Here is a 17,230-nt window from a genome sequence, read left to right as displayed (position 1 = left end):
CAGAAAGGTCGTGCTTTATGGAAGACTAGCTCTAGAATCCGGTTGAAATTATACATCTTTGATATCACAGCTTGTAGTTCTTAGTAAGCTGAAGTAAGTAGTCCCAGGGCTTTGATACATTATAATTGAGATGCCACAATAAAGGGGCATTGTTGTAGAACCCGAACGATATGGAAATATTAATGAATATGTAAAATAAAAATTATCCTTCCCCACAATGGGGAAATTTGTTTAGCGGCTGAAAAGAGGACTGTCATAAAGTAGGCATCAATACAAGAAATAATAGCAAACAGGCGATATAAATTCAAGGAGATATAAAAAATTAATAGTTTATACAATGTATATATTTTGTGAGCAAAATATATACGTAGTAACAGATTGCACATTAGTATATAAAGTGTAAGGGATCGCAAACTATTTTTCTACACTGTCAATTCTGCAAATAAAAGTGTTCATATCAGCACATATACGTGTACCTCTATAAACATATATCTGAAAGGTTCATATCGGCAGGTCTCAATTGGTCAACTGGTAAATAGGCTCTCATTTAAAGATGTTGTTATAATGGCTTATATTGACCTCAAGTTCCCTAATATTCTCACATCTTTTGTGTCAGGCTTAGTTTAATGTGAAACAAATACTGACATGGTCCAAAGTAAAGTCAGTTTTAAAAAATGGCAGCAAAAACATTTTGCAGTTAAATATGTTCTCATTAGCCAGTCTAAAATGAGTCCCTAAATGATGTTTGCCTCCTCCGGTCACTGTCAAACGCTTAGTAGTCTCTTCAGGTCACACTCAGGCTCAGGAAGGCTTGAAAGACCAATGGAATAACATGGTGCCAGTTAACGCTGAGCTGTGAAGCGATCAATAGATTCTTGATGATTTCTGAAATTAACAATCAGTGGGGTCTTATTATCTTGCTGTAGCTTAGTGCTCCCTATAGAGTGTTTGGACACTAGGGAGTTACAGCAAGCTCTCACCATCATATCACTGAAACAGAACATGCTCCCACATTATTGCTCACAGATTGTATGCCTGACAGCATTTTATAAAAGTAAAGCCTGGGCCTGAAAGTGAGTCCTAGGTGTGCAGCCCAAATTTAACTCCATTGGCTTTTAGAAAATGTGCCTATTATTAAGTGTTGACTGGATAATGTTTAATACTGTTATTTTTGTAACAGTGTCATGGATGCTGAGGGATATACAAATGATTTAACCTATACGGAAGCTGAGCGCCTTTGGCACGTGATGCAGAAATCAGGAGATCTGGATCAGAGGAGCAGAGATGGTGAGGGCTGGAAGCTGGTGGATGTATTTCTTTCTGGAGGTGCACCATGGGGATTTACACTAAGAGGTGGACAGGAACATCGAGAGCCACTTCTCATAACCAAGGTGAGTAATCCCCCAAAAATATGAGAACTCAGGTGTCAAGTGTAAAGCTGTTTTTCAGACATGTCCTGTGGTGGATCTCAGGAGCATTGGGTCTGGACTTTCTCCATAGTTTGCCCTTCCCACATGTACAGCACAGTAGGGGCTTCTCTGCTCAGATGCAGCGGGGCAGGAGACAGAGGCAGGATGTTGTGTATTATTTCTGCTGCGGAGATCACGTGATTTTGTTTTCAGCACATCAACACCAGCTTAGGCTATAATGAATACAAACTCTGGTGAAATCTACGTCAGTGTCATCTACTTGTGTGACACCGCTTTCTCATCCAGAGATATTTATTTATTTATTTTTATTTATGCATCTGTTGCTTGATAGATGGCATCCAGAGGGGGATCTCCTGCTGTGGTCACACATTGTCTTCTGCAGACTTTATACTAGCGGACCGAAACTCGGGAGACTTTCACAAGGATGTTTGCGTTCACACTAACACGTCCTACAGAGAACTGCATGTGTATAATCCAATCAAAATGTCATTAACAGGTTATACACTTCAATACTAAAGCTATGAATCTGTAATCAATGTATACAACTAAATGCAGTAAAATATTCTGTTAAATGCTGCAGCATTCAGCTCAACCATCAGTTACTGTCCATGTCCAGTTTTCCCACCTACTTTGAAGTCTGTTCCTCCTCAAGTGATCATCCTCAACGTCATTTCTAAAGGGACTCCAATAGATATATTTAGAATGAATTCATGGGACATTTGTCATGACAGGTGATGATGGCTGGCAGAGGATAGCTAGAAGAGAGAAGAGATTAACTGAAAACAAATGCTAGATTTAGATTTGGAATACATAGTTTGCTGCTGTAGTCATGGAAGCGTAATTGACCAGTAGTTCAGATCAAAAAGAACGTTTGAAGATCGGTGGACTGACTACTCATCTGATAATGTCGCAATGACATAATAATTACATAGTGTGTTTGGCAGTTGGCTTCTTTACTTCCTTTACCTCAGAGCTGCTCTCCCCTTCTGTTTAAATGTGCTGCCTAAGATCATCTTGCAAAAACCTCTGGTTAAAACCAAAGGTGATGCTGTTGGAATGCTCTGTTGGAGGAGATCAGGCGTGATAAATTGCTGCCCAGCTTAAATCAATGCTTAAAACATACTTGTATGAGGTTGCTTTTAATTCAGGACAGCAATATTTTTATCTTCAGTTTTTGAGTAGTTTTTTCAATTTGCTACATAAATATTTGACATATTTGCAATTACCTGCCATAAGAATGTTATCTTTTCATTAGCATTTCTCTGTCTGTTTGTAAGTAGCAAGATTATGCAAATACTACTGGACAGACAACCATGGAACTTGGATGAAGGATGTTGTATGGATCAGGAAAGAAGCCATTCGAGTTTCGTAAAAATCCAGGATTTTGTGAGATAGGAAAATTTGATCGATTTCCCAGAGAATAATTCATGGATCTTGATTAAAAATCAGTCCTGTTCAGAGGATTGATATTAATGAGTGTGTACAATTTGGCGAGAAACTTTTTTTAAATTATTAGTTATTTATTTATTTAAATGTGGTTTCATAAGGGGACTGTTGGGCTTTGCTCTCTGAGTGCCCTTCTAGTTTCCCCTGGTATATTTCCCTTTCTATTGTTATTAACAATAATAATAATAATATAATAATGATGAAATGCCTGGAAACAGCCATAGGTTTGGAGGCATCACAACTGTTGCAATCTTACGACAAAATGGTCTCTCCTCTACCTACTCTACAATTACAAATTATGAAAAGTTACTCTAGCTTTAACATCAGTGTGTTTGCATTATCACGTCATGTTAGCATGCGGATGGTAGCTTTAAGCTCAAACCACCTCTAAGCACGACCTCAAAACCATGAGCACAACTGTCTTGGTTTGTGCTCGGTTACTCAAATATTAAATTTAACGATGTATCTGGAAATGTAGCTGCTGTCTTTAGAGAGTATGGAAGTGTTTTACTCAGAGGGGCTCCAAAGCTGAGATCATGTGGCGCATTTTGTCTGAATGTGCTGTGAAATGCTTAAAAGTCAGGATTTTATAGACTTTTTCCAAGTAAAAAAACATTCAACGGATGATGCATTAATGCCTGTTATTCTCATGCGTCATAACTTTAAGTGGGTGACCTGAGCCACAGTGTGCACACAGTGGCCAGGAGGAGGGAGACTAGCTAATCAAAGTGGGGCCAATCAGTTATAAAAATCACACTGTTACCTCACATCTTTGTTCACCGTGTAATGATTAACTACAGAAGACCTTGCTCATTAAGTTGACAAGGTAAATACACAAGCACCTGTTAGTCAGGAGCTGTGTTTCTGCTTGGTTTTTGTTGGCTGAGTGAGTCTGTGTTGACCCAAAGGAGGTCCAAAGTCCAACTCCAGTGGCCGAAACTCAGGATCTCAGGCACCATATGGGCTCAGAGGGATACAGTCAGCACTACTTTCATTACCCCATTACCGTAGGTTTTACAAGCATGTGATTAAAATGACCAGAACTATGGCCATTTTAAGTCTTTAAGCTTTAAGATTAAATGGTGAGTTCACATTGCTGAATTTTTGCAGGGACAAAGGTGCCCAGCTGGACTAGACATAGCATTTTATTCTAAATGTTATGTGACTGAATGTTAGGACCAACACAAGTGGATTTGTTTGCATCTGATGGTAAGATATTAACTCCTTTTTTGAGAGGTATTTTTACTCTAAACCAGTCTCACCTGCTGCTGACTCACAATTTAGAGAAAGTTTAAGTAAATTGATCCTGGACTGAACTCCCATGTGTATGTCACAGTGTCTTCAAAGGCTTCAGAGTTTAGTTTGCTGTCACCTGGACATTTGCATTCTCATATTTTTGTGCTGGGCTGAATTTCAGTTCGGAGGGTAGCATGTGGTACCAGGAGCGGGGGAGGAATGTTGGAGCTTTGTTTGATTTTCTAAATGTAGTGAATTATCCGTGACAGCCTGAAGCTCGTAGGAATGGCATGATGGGATAAATTAGGTCTGGATTAGTGATTTGTCCTCTTTTGGGGCAGATCTCAGTTTAGACCCAATGATTTACAAGGTGTGCTGTTAAATTCTTTGTGTTAACAAGATGAAGATGCAAGTAAGCCTACGATATCTCCTCAACTAAATCTGTCTGCCAGATAGTAGAAAAATGTGAGAAGCCTCTAATAAACATTTGTTAATAATATGACAGACTTGTTGTGCATGTAAGCCTGTGTGCACTACCTCAATGCCATTGGTTCTTTATCTGGCCGATGTTTTTGGATGGTGATTATTCAGTTTAACAAAATATAGGCTGCTCTTGCCCCTCATGGTCAGTGTGTGTTATATTCGTGAATACTGTGTAAAAGTAACAGCACTTGCTTGTCTATGCTACCTGAACATGTAGGAATGACAGATCAGTCTAATTCTTTGAATTGTATAGTGATCTGTCCCACAAAAAACATGTTTTACTAAACACTAAAACTGAGAAACAATGCATGAAAGATTTCTATGTATTATTTCCCTGTCACACTACTTCCCGCTGAACCATGTAACACACCAGCACCCATGTCGATTTTTTGGTCAGCCACAGTCCAGTTCACTGTTGAATTATACATTTCTTTAATGATCAGAAAATTCCAGATGACTTCAACTGGACGTGATTTTGTTATGTGTTCTTATTTTTATGTGTTTGTGTTTCAGATTTAGTAGTGAGCAGGGAGCCTTAATATAACCTGAGCAACACAATTTGTCGAGGAGGGCCAAATGTAATACCTTTATTGCGTTTTTTTTCACATTCTCTCAGATAACTAAAGTGAAAGATAGTTATAAAAAAGGCCTATAGTTGATGAGAGGTTTAAGGTATTTGCTAAAAAAAATATCCTGGATCTAATTAAAATTCTTAACATTCCACACATAACTCAGGTTATGTTCAAGGTCTTCATGGATTTACGGTCCTTGGTCTCAATAAACTGAAATAATCATGTTTTACCAAACACAGCTGGGCATGCGCCTCATACATACGTCTCCTCTGCCAGGATCGCAGTTAATATGGAGGAAAATATTGTTTGCTCTTAAAGAACCAGCACCAGACACACTACAAAACTGACTCTGTTCCTACACGCTGCGATAAATCACCTGCAGGTAAACAGGTTTTACCAATTACTGGACCCTGTGTGGCTTTCTCCTGGGGGTTGCTCAACCTCTGGAGTGAAAATGATTCATACAGAACAGGATTATGATAGCGACGAGAAGATTCGGTTTTCTATTTGTGGACGTCAGGATTTCAGAGGGAGGAATATGGAATGCTGGAAGGATTATTGCAGGATATTTGAGCTGAGAAGAAGGAATGGATCAGTCCGTCTCTTCGACGGAAATGTTCAGTATTAAAATGTATGAGAGACGAGGCATTTATTCTTAAGGTTTTCTTAGTGTGTCCTAAATGTTCGAGCCAAATGTTGCTGCCTTGTTATGACATGAACCATTATACTGAAACTGTCCGAGGGTCATGAGGAATTCCCTTTTATATACAAGGCTCAAACTCATGTTTGCATATATATAAACGTTGTACTACGAAACCCTTTATTTTCAAAATAAAAGTTGTCTTTCATCCCAAACTGTCTGATGAAAGAATACATACAGAGGAGAAGAAATTTATAACCACAATGTCAGCTGTTCATTCTCCTTAAAATTTACTTAGAGATAGTTCACATGCTAACACCCAATAATATAGTCCTCTTTATGAATCCCACTGTTAGTTGTGTGTTGCACTCTTTAAACTGTCTTCATGACCAAAAGTACATTGATTCAAAATTGTAATCTTGAGACACCACATATGTAAGCTATGCAAAAATGTAATGTGTGTACTTAGGAAGCATTCAATGTGGTTAATGCATGTCACAATCAAATGTGATCAATTGGAAGATTTTATGCAAAAGTTCCAAATGCTTACCTTAAAAAACTATGTACCATGAAAAGTTTAGGTGTCTTTTGTTAATGTGGTCGCTGCTGGCTTGTCAAACTGCAATAGACATTTTCAAAGATGTATGCAGACAACACCTGAATCACTATATGAGGTCCAAGTTCAGTGCCCTTGTCAGCACAGTGCACAGGACATCAGTCAGCAGAAAGACACATTCCTTATCCTCCTTGCCACCACATCCTTCCCTTAATGTCCCACAGAGAGACATAAGGCTATTTTTGAGGGTACTCCGGCCTCCAGGATGGCTGCAGTTTCACTGATTATAGCCTGGAGGAAGATGGTAAACAAAGGACATGGTATATGACTCGTGCTGATTGAGATGCCATGGTGAAAAATGTTCGGAGAAGCAGTATGAATCTCCTGCCTTGATGTTGTGCGAACGATGCTTCTATTTGCCCTCAGGTTTTCTTTTTTTACTGCTGCTTGACACTGTTTGTTGATTTTTAAATTTGCATCCTCAAGATATTCAGTTGTTTTTGTTTCTTGTTAGGCTGTGTAAAAGGGAAGCTAGTGTGTAGCTCAAGGCTGTCTTACAGATATGCTGTTGTCAAGAAATAATTCAGCACTGACTGACATCTTCTTTTATTATCGCACACACAACACGGACACACTGTGCCCCTGTAAATACTCACTGACTGTCACTGAAGTGCCAAACATGTAGTTAAAAATGTTCCAGTAAATAAACTACGGTAGGAACCAGTTGGCTTGGAGCTAAGACTGGTTTGGAAAGTCAGAAAGTGCAGCTCTCTGAAGCAGATTTGGGGTCAATAAGTGATGCTTTAATGCAATGTTGTTTTTTTGTTTTGTTCTATATGTAAAAGAATTATAAAGTTATGAGTTAGTTGAGGCTTTTTGGACTTTCCAATCTTCGCACTTAGCGTAATAGTTATCACCTTATCTCTCCTCTGCTCTGCTCCATGCGTTGGGAGGGGCTATATATGGCAGAGAATAGGCAAGTAACATCACAGTGAGAAACTCACACTACACTTAAATTATGTTGATTAAATAAATATATGTTTTTTCTCAGTATTTTTTTGTGGGGCAGTCCAGTCTCATTTAATGTCAAAGAACTTACGTTGAGCTTTAATCAGCTATAACCCTGAGTGAAACCAACCAGAAAATGTGATTTAAAATCACTTCACCAAGACTGGTTTTGCTGTTTATTAAAACGGTTCTCATGTCCATTTTAAACACTGCTACTTCCAGTAACTGTATCAGCCAGTGATTCAGATTCCACAAAATTCACTTCCATATCAGGACCATCTCAGGAATCTGGCCAGCCATCATAAAAATCTGCAGCCTCGACGCTGCTTCAAAATCTGAATTACAGAAGAATGAAAAGAGGGTATGTTCGAGCTACTTTGGCTCTGGGTTTCTGTGCTGCGGAAAAGGCCATATAAGACGTAATGGTCTGTAAATGTACACATACCTCTGCAGTTGAGTCATGCAGCCCCCGCTCACAGGTTGAGTTGGGAACTGGTAATCAGCTGCAGAGCTTGGCTTTGTGTGTTAATGTGCCAACTGCCAAGCAAGTTCTCACTGCTTGTCTTTCCACACTGACCCGCGCTGTCTTGCACTTCTGTTATCTGACTTTCCTGCGTCAGTGTGAGGACAGCTCTGACCTTAGCCAGGGGGACGTCTGTCATGTCCAGGCCCTTTCTGTTGCTGCGACTCTTTCAGTTTTAATATCTTTTCTGCGGTGGTCGACACAAGCATATGCTGACCTCAGTGCACTGTACTCTGTAAACTGTACGTCCCATTGACATATGTGTTATTCCAGGTGTCTGGAATACAATACAGTTTATTTTAACATCATGCCACTGGCTTGAACGGCAGCTTTTTGAAGTATTTTATTAGCTTTTGATCCTGGTCTGTAGAAACTGTCTCTCCTGCTGTTCACTCTGGTAAAGAGTGTTTTTCTTCTGTCACGTGCTCGATTGAGAAAGTCAACAAGACTCAACTGATGCAAAGACTTGCGGCATTTGATATAAAGTAATGGGATAATTAAGAATTTAGTTAATAGTTTACCTCCTCGATCAACAACATGAACATTCTTTCAATTCATGAACATAGAGAAGGAAAACAGGAATTCCTAATCCCTGATTTATTGCTGAAAATGATTAGGTTATTAGCCATTAGTAGTAGTAGTGGCTTATCCAGAATATTGACAGCTTTTTTTATAATTACTTTATACGTTTTTGGGGGCTTTCTGGCATTCATTTAACAGGGGTAGAGAGACAGGAAAGGGAGGTAGAGAGAGAGGTGGTTGAGAGACAGAGCGAGAGAGAGGACAAAATGCAGCTAAGGCCCCCACTGGATTCAAACCGGTGGGAAGGACTCAGCCTTCTTAAAAGTGGTATACACTTAAAAAGGGGAGCCCCATTGAAGCAGATATACCAGTCAGTCTGTTGTTTCCGGTTTCTTGTTATCAAGCAATATAAGACGTCTCCTTGAACCGTAGTAAAAAAACTTGTTTGGGCATGGAGACGCCTCAGAGAGAACCAGTACCAGTAGGAGAAAGAACTCCCACAGGAAGGAGCGACACATGGCAGAGAGGCTGATAGAAAGAGACAGAGCTAAGCAGCCAAGAAGCCAGCAGAGAACCCTGGCCAATTTAAGTTGTGTTGGTTGGATTTTTTAACATAGGAAATATGTTAAAAAAGTGGCCACCAAATGTTAGCATTTGATTTATGAGAGAATGCTAGTTTAATCAATAAAAAGGTAAAGTCAGATCAGGTTAATTAATCTCCTCCACGGTAGTGGAAGGCCCTTGACCATAAGAAGTCTCTTCTCTGCCACTTATAATCTGTGTACTCTCTGAGTGCTGGTTGTATTTCTGCAAATTCATGATTTAAAGTGCAACATCCTCTCTAAGGTCACAGTCACATGTACGCAAATGTATCAGTAGTGAGTCTTGGGGAGGTGAAGGTCCACTACTGATACATTTACATATGTGTGACTGGGCCCTTACCCTGTTATTCCATCATAGTAACATACACAATCCAATGGTTTATAAAGACAGTTTTTCAGTTTCCTCTGAACTCCTAGACCTTTCCCACTAAGTGTGTAAGCACATGTCATCCTCAGTTCAGACAGAAAATAATTGCTGGTGTTTCTGAATATGGTACCGGTGAACCCCAGCTAAGATCAGAAAATTAAAAGTTGGTTTTGGTATAGAACTGGAACTTGTCTAAACTTGGGCTGTCCCCAAGGGAGAGATGCTCTCGTATATATTGTCCAGCTGATGGCAGGAGAGACACTGCACAGTACGACGGGATTAAACAACTGAGCTATGACCAAGATTTCACCTTTTATTTTCCCTGAGTGTGTGTGGGAATTTCCCCATTGCAGATGATAGACAAAGACATTAAAACAATGTTTTTAGGTCAAATATGAGTCAAAAGAAAGACCAACCGGTTAACAACACATACTGTGCAATTAATATACTTAGAAGGCATAAGGAAGATTAAGTTCTTATATGGCTTAACATTGCCAAGATGTCCTGTGTCATAGTTGTTGCAATCATCTGCTCTTGTTTTACCTCTAGACTGTCAAGTGTCAGATGAGGCACAATGCCCAAAAAATCATCTTTACACAAACAACATCCATCCTGAAACATTATGTATTGTCTGAAGATCTGTCTGTTTAACTCTTGTTTTCCATCTGCTGTGTTTATGTTGCAGGTTGAGGAGGGCAGCAAGGCAGCCGCTGTGTGTCTCCAGGTGGGAGACGAGCTTGTCAACATCAACGAGATACCCCTGACTGGCTACAGACAGGAAGCGATCTGCCTCGTCAAAGGCTCCCACAGGACCCTCACTCTGGTGGTGAAAAGGTAGGTAACCAATCCCAGCTCCCTCTCCTCTGGTGTTGTCACAAGGGCGCCACCCCCTCGCCCTAACAGCTCACCATGGAAACATTACCAACAAACCAAGGTGACGGAGGATCCCAGCCCGTACAGTTGCTGCTTGTCAGCACAGCCTGTCTCTGGACTAGTTTACACTTTCTGGGATTTTTGAACTGTCTCCATTGAGTTATTGATAGCTGGACAATCCTGTTTTGCTAGGTTGTGCTGGGTTGTCAACAGGAGTGCGTGGTTAGTTGCTTAGGTTTCATGACGATCAGGTCCCGAAAAAGGAGAGGCTGTGGATGACATCATTTTTCCTGTTAGATCCCACACAGGAAGGATTGAGAAGAATAAACAAGGGGAAGTGAAGATGCAAATGACGCTGTAGGGCTGAGATATTGGTATCAGTTCAGTACACCTCCTATCAGTTGCTCTCACACCCTCTGTGATGAGGCATTTCTAGCTTGCATTGTTTCTCTGCTATCTGCACACATCTCATTCTTTCACAAACAACCAAAGAACACACTGTTGCTGAACAGTTAACCCACTATAAATGATTACATTCACTCTTTTGGCAAACGCCAGCCCTTGTGACTTATTGGCTCTGCCATATTGTTTAGTATTCATATCTTGTTTAACTGATGAATCATTTGTCAGTTGAGTCCTGGAGGCCTTCTGACAAATGACCTTGTTCTTATGAAACACTAGTCTTATTGTCTCCTTAGCCGTCTGCATTGTATCATATCATAACGTAATCTCCAAACAAATCCTCCCGTACAAGGAAGTCCACTCACCATTTATCTCTCCACATGGAAGTGGCTGTGAGTCTAGCTCATTGTGTTTTATTCTCAATGGACATGTCTATAATAGGATCTGCAAAGAAGGACGCATTACTCTCAGTAACAATCTGTGTGTATTTGATTACCCATATCATTTAAACGTCAATCAAATCTGATCAGACCACGGCCACATAGATCTAATAGAGTAGATTAGTGATGGGTTTTTGAACATTAAAATCTTAATCTTAAAATCCCTTATAATCTTAAGGAAGTGACGTCTTTCAGATTTAAACAGTATATATGGACTGGGCTTAGTTACAAGAGGAATCGTAGTCAATTTTTTTGCTTGAAAAAGGGTGTGTCTTAGCTACTCTAGAATCCATCGAGTTGTATGGAGATGCAAACTTATAGCATATAGTTTGATAAATTATGTTTTTGCTTACTGTTATCCAAATGCAAGTGTGTATAATAATAATAAGCAGCACAAATATAAGTGCCATCGCTAATCACTGGCTGTGTGTGAATGGTCCCTCAGTCCATGCATAGGTATATGCATAATTATGGATGTACGTCTTTTGGGGACACTGATTTTGTTGGTGAAAGTTCAAAGGTTACAGATGTCACAAAAATAAGTTATTTGGCCATAACACAAGAAATATTATCCTGATCCTGAGACATATTATGACAAATATATAAGTGATCATTTATATTTTGTATCCAAAAGGTCAACTGTGACATCATAATGTTCTGCAAACTCTTCTAGTCAGTATTTGACTCCATAACTCAGGAAGGGGAGATCAACTAAATTTCCTTCAGCCTGACTCAGGTGGTAGTTCAAGATCATTTTGAAACAAAAGAAGAATAGGACATAAACAGTGGATGGATTACACTTACAAGAGAAGAAGGAATAACCAAAGGATCCGAGTATTGTGAGTATAGAGAGAGACATTTCCTTACAAGGTCAGGTCTTATTGTTAATGCTGTACTTTAGAGAAACGTTTAGTCCTACAGGACTCATAGTTGCTCCTGTCGGTCTGTGTTGAAGAGTTTGCTTTTTTCTCACACTTTACAATGGCATCTCCACTCAGTCATTTGCAAAGACCACAATTACAAGTCTCTGTCAGATTTAGAAAACAGCAAAGTGATGATGGTTCATTAAAGAACCTCAACGCTTCAATTCCAGTCCTATTTCTTCCTCTTTTCAACCAAGTGCAGTCTGCATGTTGTGTTAGAAACTGCTGTTGGGTTTGGAAACATACCTTGGTGTATGAGTCCATATTGCTGCCTGTACCTAATGTCCCTAGAGCCCTGATGTTTTTCTACTGCTTATCTGTGCCCGGGCATGCAGATGCCAGCCATCAAACCCTTTCTTTTTATCTCATGGATAACGTCGGATACCTGAATGGGGATCAGGAAGCTGTCAGAACCTGCTCCTGTGTAAAGGTGTGGTTTCTTTACAGAGAGCAGAAGGGAGGAGCTTGATTTAGCAAGTCACGTATTTCGCGTGCAGTGACTAATATTGTGAAATTGTTGGTATATTTTCACATGTCTCAAAGAAAAGAGGTGCGGTTATCTGCGGGAAAGAATTGTGTCGTCTATACACATGCCCACATTTTGCGCTCAAACTAGGGATGTCAAATGATGAAATCTAATTTTGCACATTAAAGACAATACAAGAGTGTGACCAAAAGTTAAATTGCACGTTTTATGCACTGTTTGTTTAAAGCTCACCAACACTAATTACTATATAGAGTAAAATGCTATAATTCTCCTTCACATTACATTTGCATGGATTCCAGCTTGTTGCTGTAATGCTTTGCAAACTGAAAAACCCAAAGGTTGTAATGTGGGAAAATTTAGCAAATTCAAAGTCTTATTCCAGTCAGTAATGTCTCCAAACCTTATATGGTCTGCACTTGTCTTCAGAGCATCTGCACTGAGAGTAAGGAAACAAATAGTGCACACAACACTTTGGTATTTTTAACCAGTGCAACTAGAATTTACAGAAACACAGATCATTTGACCCATGTTTCTTTGAAAGCTTGTATCACATCAGTGATCACCGGAGCTTAACTCGTTATCCACAATGTCTTCACATTGTTTGCAACGTGCAACTAAATGTGGAGTAAATCATTTAACTTTACAGCATGAGGTTTGAAATTTGTTGTGGTATTTGGTTTCCCTCTTCTGGCGCCGCAACAGAAGTGCCACAGTCGCTTATATGCTTCATTATTTAGCTTTGAAAGAGACACATAAAGCTGTTGTTGTTGTTGTTACAAAAACAGTGTTTCCAGCCCAATGATACACCAGTGTGGCTATTTTGGATGAGTGAAGTATGCACAGCGGTTTAGTGCACAATCCAATTATACCTGGTAAAGCTCACAGCCGTTAAGTGTAAGCATTGAGTAGAAGTTGCACTGCAGTGGTTCACACCTACTGACGTTTGTTTTTCAAAATAAGCCTGTGTATTATGTTTGGACTTCTTGTTTTGAGAAATAGCTTTCTTATAATTGTGTGGGTCTCAGCAGAGGAAAATCCTAGTTTAGAGATTTCATAGTTGGCTTGTCTTAGCTGCACCCCTCTGTTTCTAGTTTGGTTTGTTCCAATGCTAAGGTGAGTTGACAGCAAATTACAATTAAATCAAGTCTTAAAAAAAAAAAATGACAGTCCAATCAAAGAAGCAATACTCTTAGTTCAAACCATGTTGTTTTTTTCACAAACTCTGAGACTCAAGGTAACTGGTCCCAGTGAGGCCCAGCACCATTCTTTCATTGATATGTTGAAATGATACCTGTCATGTCTGACATGATTTACCCTGATCTGTAATAATGAACTTAGTGTCAGATGCAGAACATGCTGGATAGTTTTGTAATTGAAAAGTTGTTGAGACCCTCAGCCACTGACAGAAATGTTTCTGGGCTCTGGGTCAGTGCGGGCAGCCGGTGACTTGACAGCTGGTATGCCACTCAGCCCAAGAATGTGCTGGTCATTACATGCTGCTCATGGTTCACCTCTCTCACCCGAAACATGACTGGTTTGATTGTAGGGTCTGCAAAAGAAGGCCTTTGTCAGACCCTCAGGAACCAAGTGGAATCCACTGTCTCAGCTCCAAAAGCAGGTTGGTTCCTTTAGCCTCAGGATTTTTCAACCTAGTAATACAATACGTGAGGCTTCACTTAATGTGTTTTGTTTATTGGAGATAATGTAGTTAATTCCTGCGCCAAAGACACAGATGTTTGACTGTTAAAGCCTGAAAAGACGACTGTGAATTTGCCCATGATACAGTATGTACAGTCTGTTCTTATCTGACTCATAATATTAAATATTATGTGATTAGTTAAGCTTAATGACAATTTATTTTAAAGTTTATGGACCTCACATAGAAAACCTTGTTTGATATGCATGCTCAATTTCCTTCCTCACAATAGATCACATTAAATTTCTGTGCCTTCCTATCACCTTTTATGTTGAGCCGATTCTTTCCTAAGCATTTTGCCTGTCACCAGACCTCTTGCACTCGTGGCAGGGAAATAATAAGAGGAAGAAAACACTTGTTCGTCATTCAGCCAGGAGACGTTTCTCCTGTTTGACATTTATCATTGTCATTAACCAAACGCATCAGTCTAGACCACCACAAATATGATAACTGTATTCTTGTCTTCTCTTTAAACTGGTAAAAAAAAAAATCAAATACCATAAAATAGACATATCTTTTGGATAATAGATTTAGTTTTTCATAGGAACGGTATTATGTAGTCTGTTGCTGTATAAATTCATTATCCTGCAAGTTGAGGCATGTATTGGACACTTCCATTCAGACTGAACAACACTTGGCACTTAAGTTAATCGTTTCCATGCATAACCACATTCCAGATGTGATTAGTTTTATGATAACTGATCAAGACAGTGTCTGAAGTCAATGTTCAGGACAGAAACCACTAATACTAGCACACACACTGAAATGTTAGTTAATTCACATTGTCCCTGTGAATAAATTAATTAAATGGTGCATTTATCAATATATTAAATCTTACTATGCTATTGCAACAAGTCTGCATAATGTCATAAGACTATTCATTAATGCAAAAAGCTGTAAATAGGAAAACCAAATGAAATAGCAACACAGTAAGAATAGATTTGTATAGTTTGTCATTAAGTATTGTAATGAATAATGATTACTTGGATTTATATAGGCCGTTTCAAGATACCCATGGTTGCTTTACAAAGTTTAGAAAGGTTATAGAGATGATGACAATAACAATAATAATAACAATTTCATATAACAACTTTATCCAATAACTTTAACTTAATCAAAGACAACAAGCAAAATAATTCAAAAATATTTAAAATCAAAGATAGCAAATGATGTCTAAATATTATTATAAAATCCGTTAAAAGAGAACAAAAAATATATTTAAATCTAAACCTAATGACCATGAGGTTTACTAATTAGGTATTCATTTTATATACTATTCTAGTTCATACATTCCTTAAACTGAAACAAATTAAAAACAAACCGAAAAGATAAGTACAACAAAATGTGCTTAAGTCATTTGTTTTGAAAACTAAGTTTTATTTTCCATGTGTTACTGGCATCGCTGTTGACCAGTTACAATGCTCATTACCCTAAGCTTTCAGGAAACTGGGTGCCCTCACACCCTAGAGATCAACGTGTTGTCATAGTAATGGCAGAAATGCATGTCTGCCTCTCAACAGGGGAGATAGGGAAAGAGGGGTCCGGCATTTCATCCCTTCATTAGCATATTAGCCCCTTAGAGCCAATGAGACGAGGCAAGGTACCGGGAATACTCCAAGGAGACTGGCTGTGACAATAGCCCTCCTCCTTCTCTGAACGCTCTTCCACCCCCTCTCAGGGGTGAAACCCCCATAATCCTGAAGGAAATCTCCCCATTAGTTGAGCTAGGAGAACTTAGCCTTAGTAATGACCACTCTATGTTGGATATAGTGTATTTGAGTAGTCAGTTAGTGTGTGTTTGGAGGTAGTGGATCAGTGTTGGAGTTGTACAATGATGCTCAGATGTCCTCCACTCCACCTCTTTATTTTAGTCTGTCTTTGAAGTGTTTGAGGAATGTGGTGCCTGCCCAGCGCACGGATACAACTGCTCTCCCTCCCAAACTGAGCTCCCGTCCAATATTATTTTTTTGCTCTTTTACACATCACGATTCACGATTGTGACCATTTTTTATCCCTTTTATCCAGATGTTGGGTGAGTCCAATTAACTTTATATTAAGTTTGACTGACCTGTTGAGCACTGAAGTTTTTGTCATCTCTGTTTGAGAGCAGTCTCACCAGCATCTATCCACCTTGTTATGTTTAGGTGAATGAGCTAGGGACATTTAACATATTGTGGCTTTCATTGTTTCACTATGTGACCCTAATACTCTGTTATTGTTTTGAATGTGTTCTGTCTAATCATTCAGTATGAGGTCATCCGCCATCTAGGTTAAGCCACGATCAGCTAGATTTTAATTTTTTTATTTAAAAAAAACAAATGTAAGTTAATCATTGACGGAAAGGCTTATAGGTAAAATCATTAGTGAATATTCTCCTGTGTTTCATCTCCAATTTATTGATAATTAATAGGATGTTTCCGTGTCATATTGAATGAGTCCTCTGTGTGATCTGTTTATTTATGAATGTGGACCGGTTGGTACCGGACACATTCAAAGTGACGTGGGTCCGATCATCCAGTGATCGGTTTAGAGAACAGACTCTCCCCTGCCCCCATCCCACCCAACTGATTCACTTTCCAAGCATATCTGTGCTGGCCCAGCTGTAGCCCTGACGATAGGCCTAATAAAACCAGCCTCATTTGCATACCAATAGCAGGCGCCATGTGTGGTTAGCTCCGAGTGCCCCAGAAACACAGGCTGTGAGGGGACAAGGAAGACTGAGCTCCATGTTGGCTTTTCTTTGTCCTCTAAATAGGCCTTAACTCTAATCCACAATTAATTTTGTAGAATTGTCCCGTCTTGAGCAGATATCTGTTGCAGTCTGAAATTTCCAAATCTGTAAAATTAGTGTAGTGGACAAATATAAATATATAACTTATTCAATTCATTTTAGCCAACGGTTTGTTTTCAGGCATTCATTTGAAGGGAGCTGTTTTTTGGAACTCTTGTCATCAGATCACTGAAGGGCTTTAGACAAGGTGACTGAGGGTGCAGGACCTCTTAACCTCATGGCTTTGTGGTGCA

General features: G+C 39.3%; 1 protein-coding gene across 3 annotated transcripts in view; it reads left to right on the top strand.

The window, feature by feature from the left end:
- The window catches only part of shroom2a (shroom family member 2a), a 32,162-nt gene that overhangs the window by 669 nt on the left and 14,263 nt on the right, over window positions 1-17,230 (top strand). Inside the window, exons 1-3 of one of the 3 annotated variants that reach the window (XM_062395511.1) lie at window positions 3,802-3,883; window positions 3,987-4,085; window positions 10,071-10,219. In XM_062395511.1, coding sequence (XP_062251495.1) covers window positions 4,083-4,085; window positions 10,071-10,219 — 152 coding nt within the window. In that variant the 5' untranslated portion in view covers window positions 3,802-3,883; window positions 3,987-4,082. Of the gene's footprint in view, window positions 1-1,180; window positions 1,392-3,801; window positions 4,086-10,070; window positions 10,220-17,230 lie in introns of those variants that run through there. The other 2 variants (XM_062395509.1, XM_062395510.1) reach the window with 2 other exon arrangements.

Source organism: Platichthys flesus, chromosome 9 (genome assembly GCF_949316205.1).
Source record: "Platichthys flesus chromosome 9, fPlaFle2.1, whole genome shotgun sequence".
Lineage (NCBI taxonomy): Eukaryota > Metazoa > Chordata > Actinopteri > Pleuronectiformes > Pleuronectidae > Platichthys > Platichthys flesus.
Note: the sequence above shows the minus strand (reverse complement) of the source record. Positions and strands in the feature narration are given on the sequence as shown.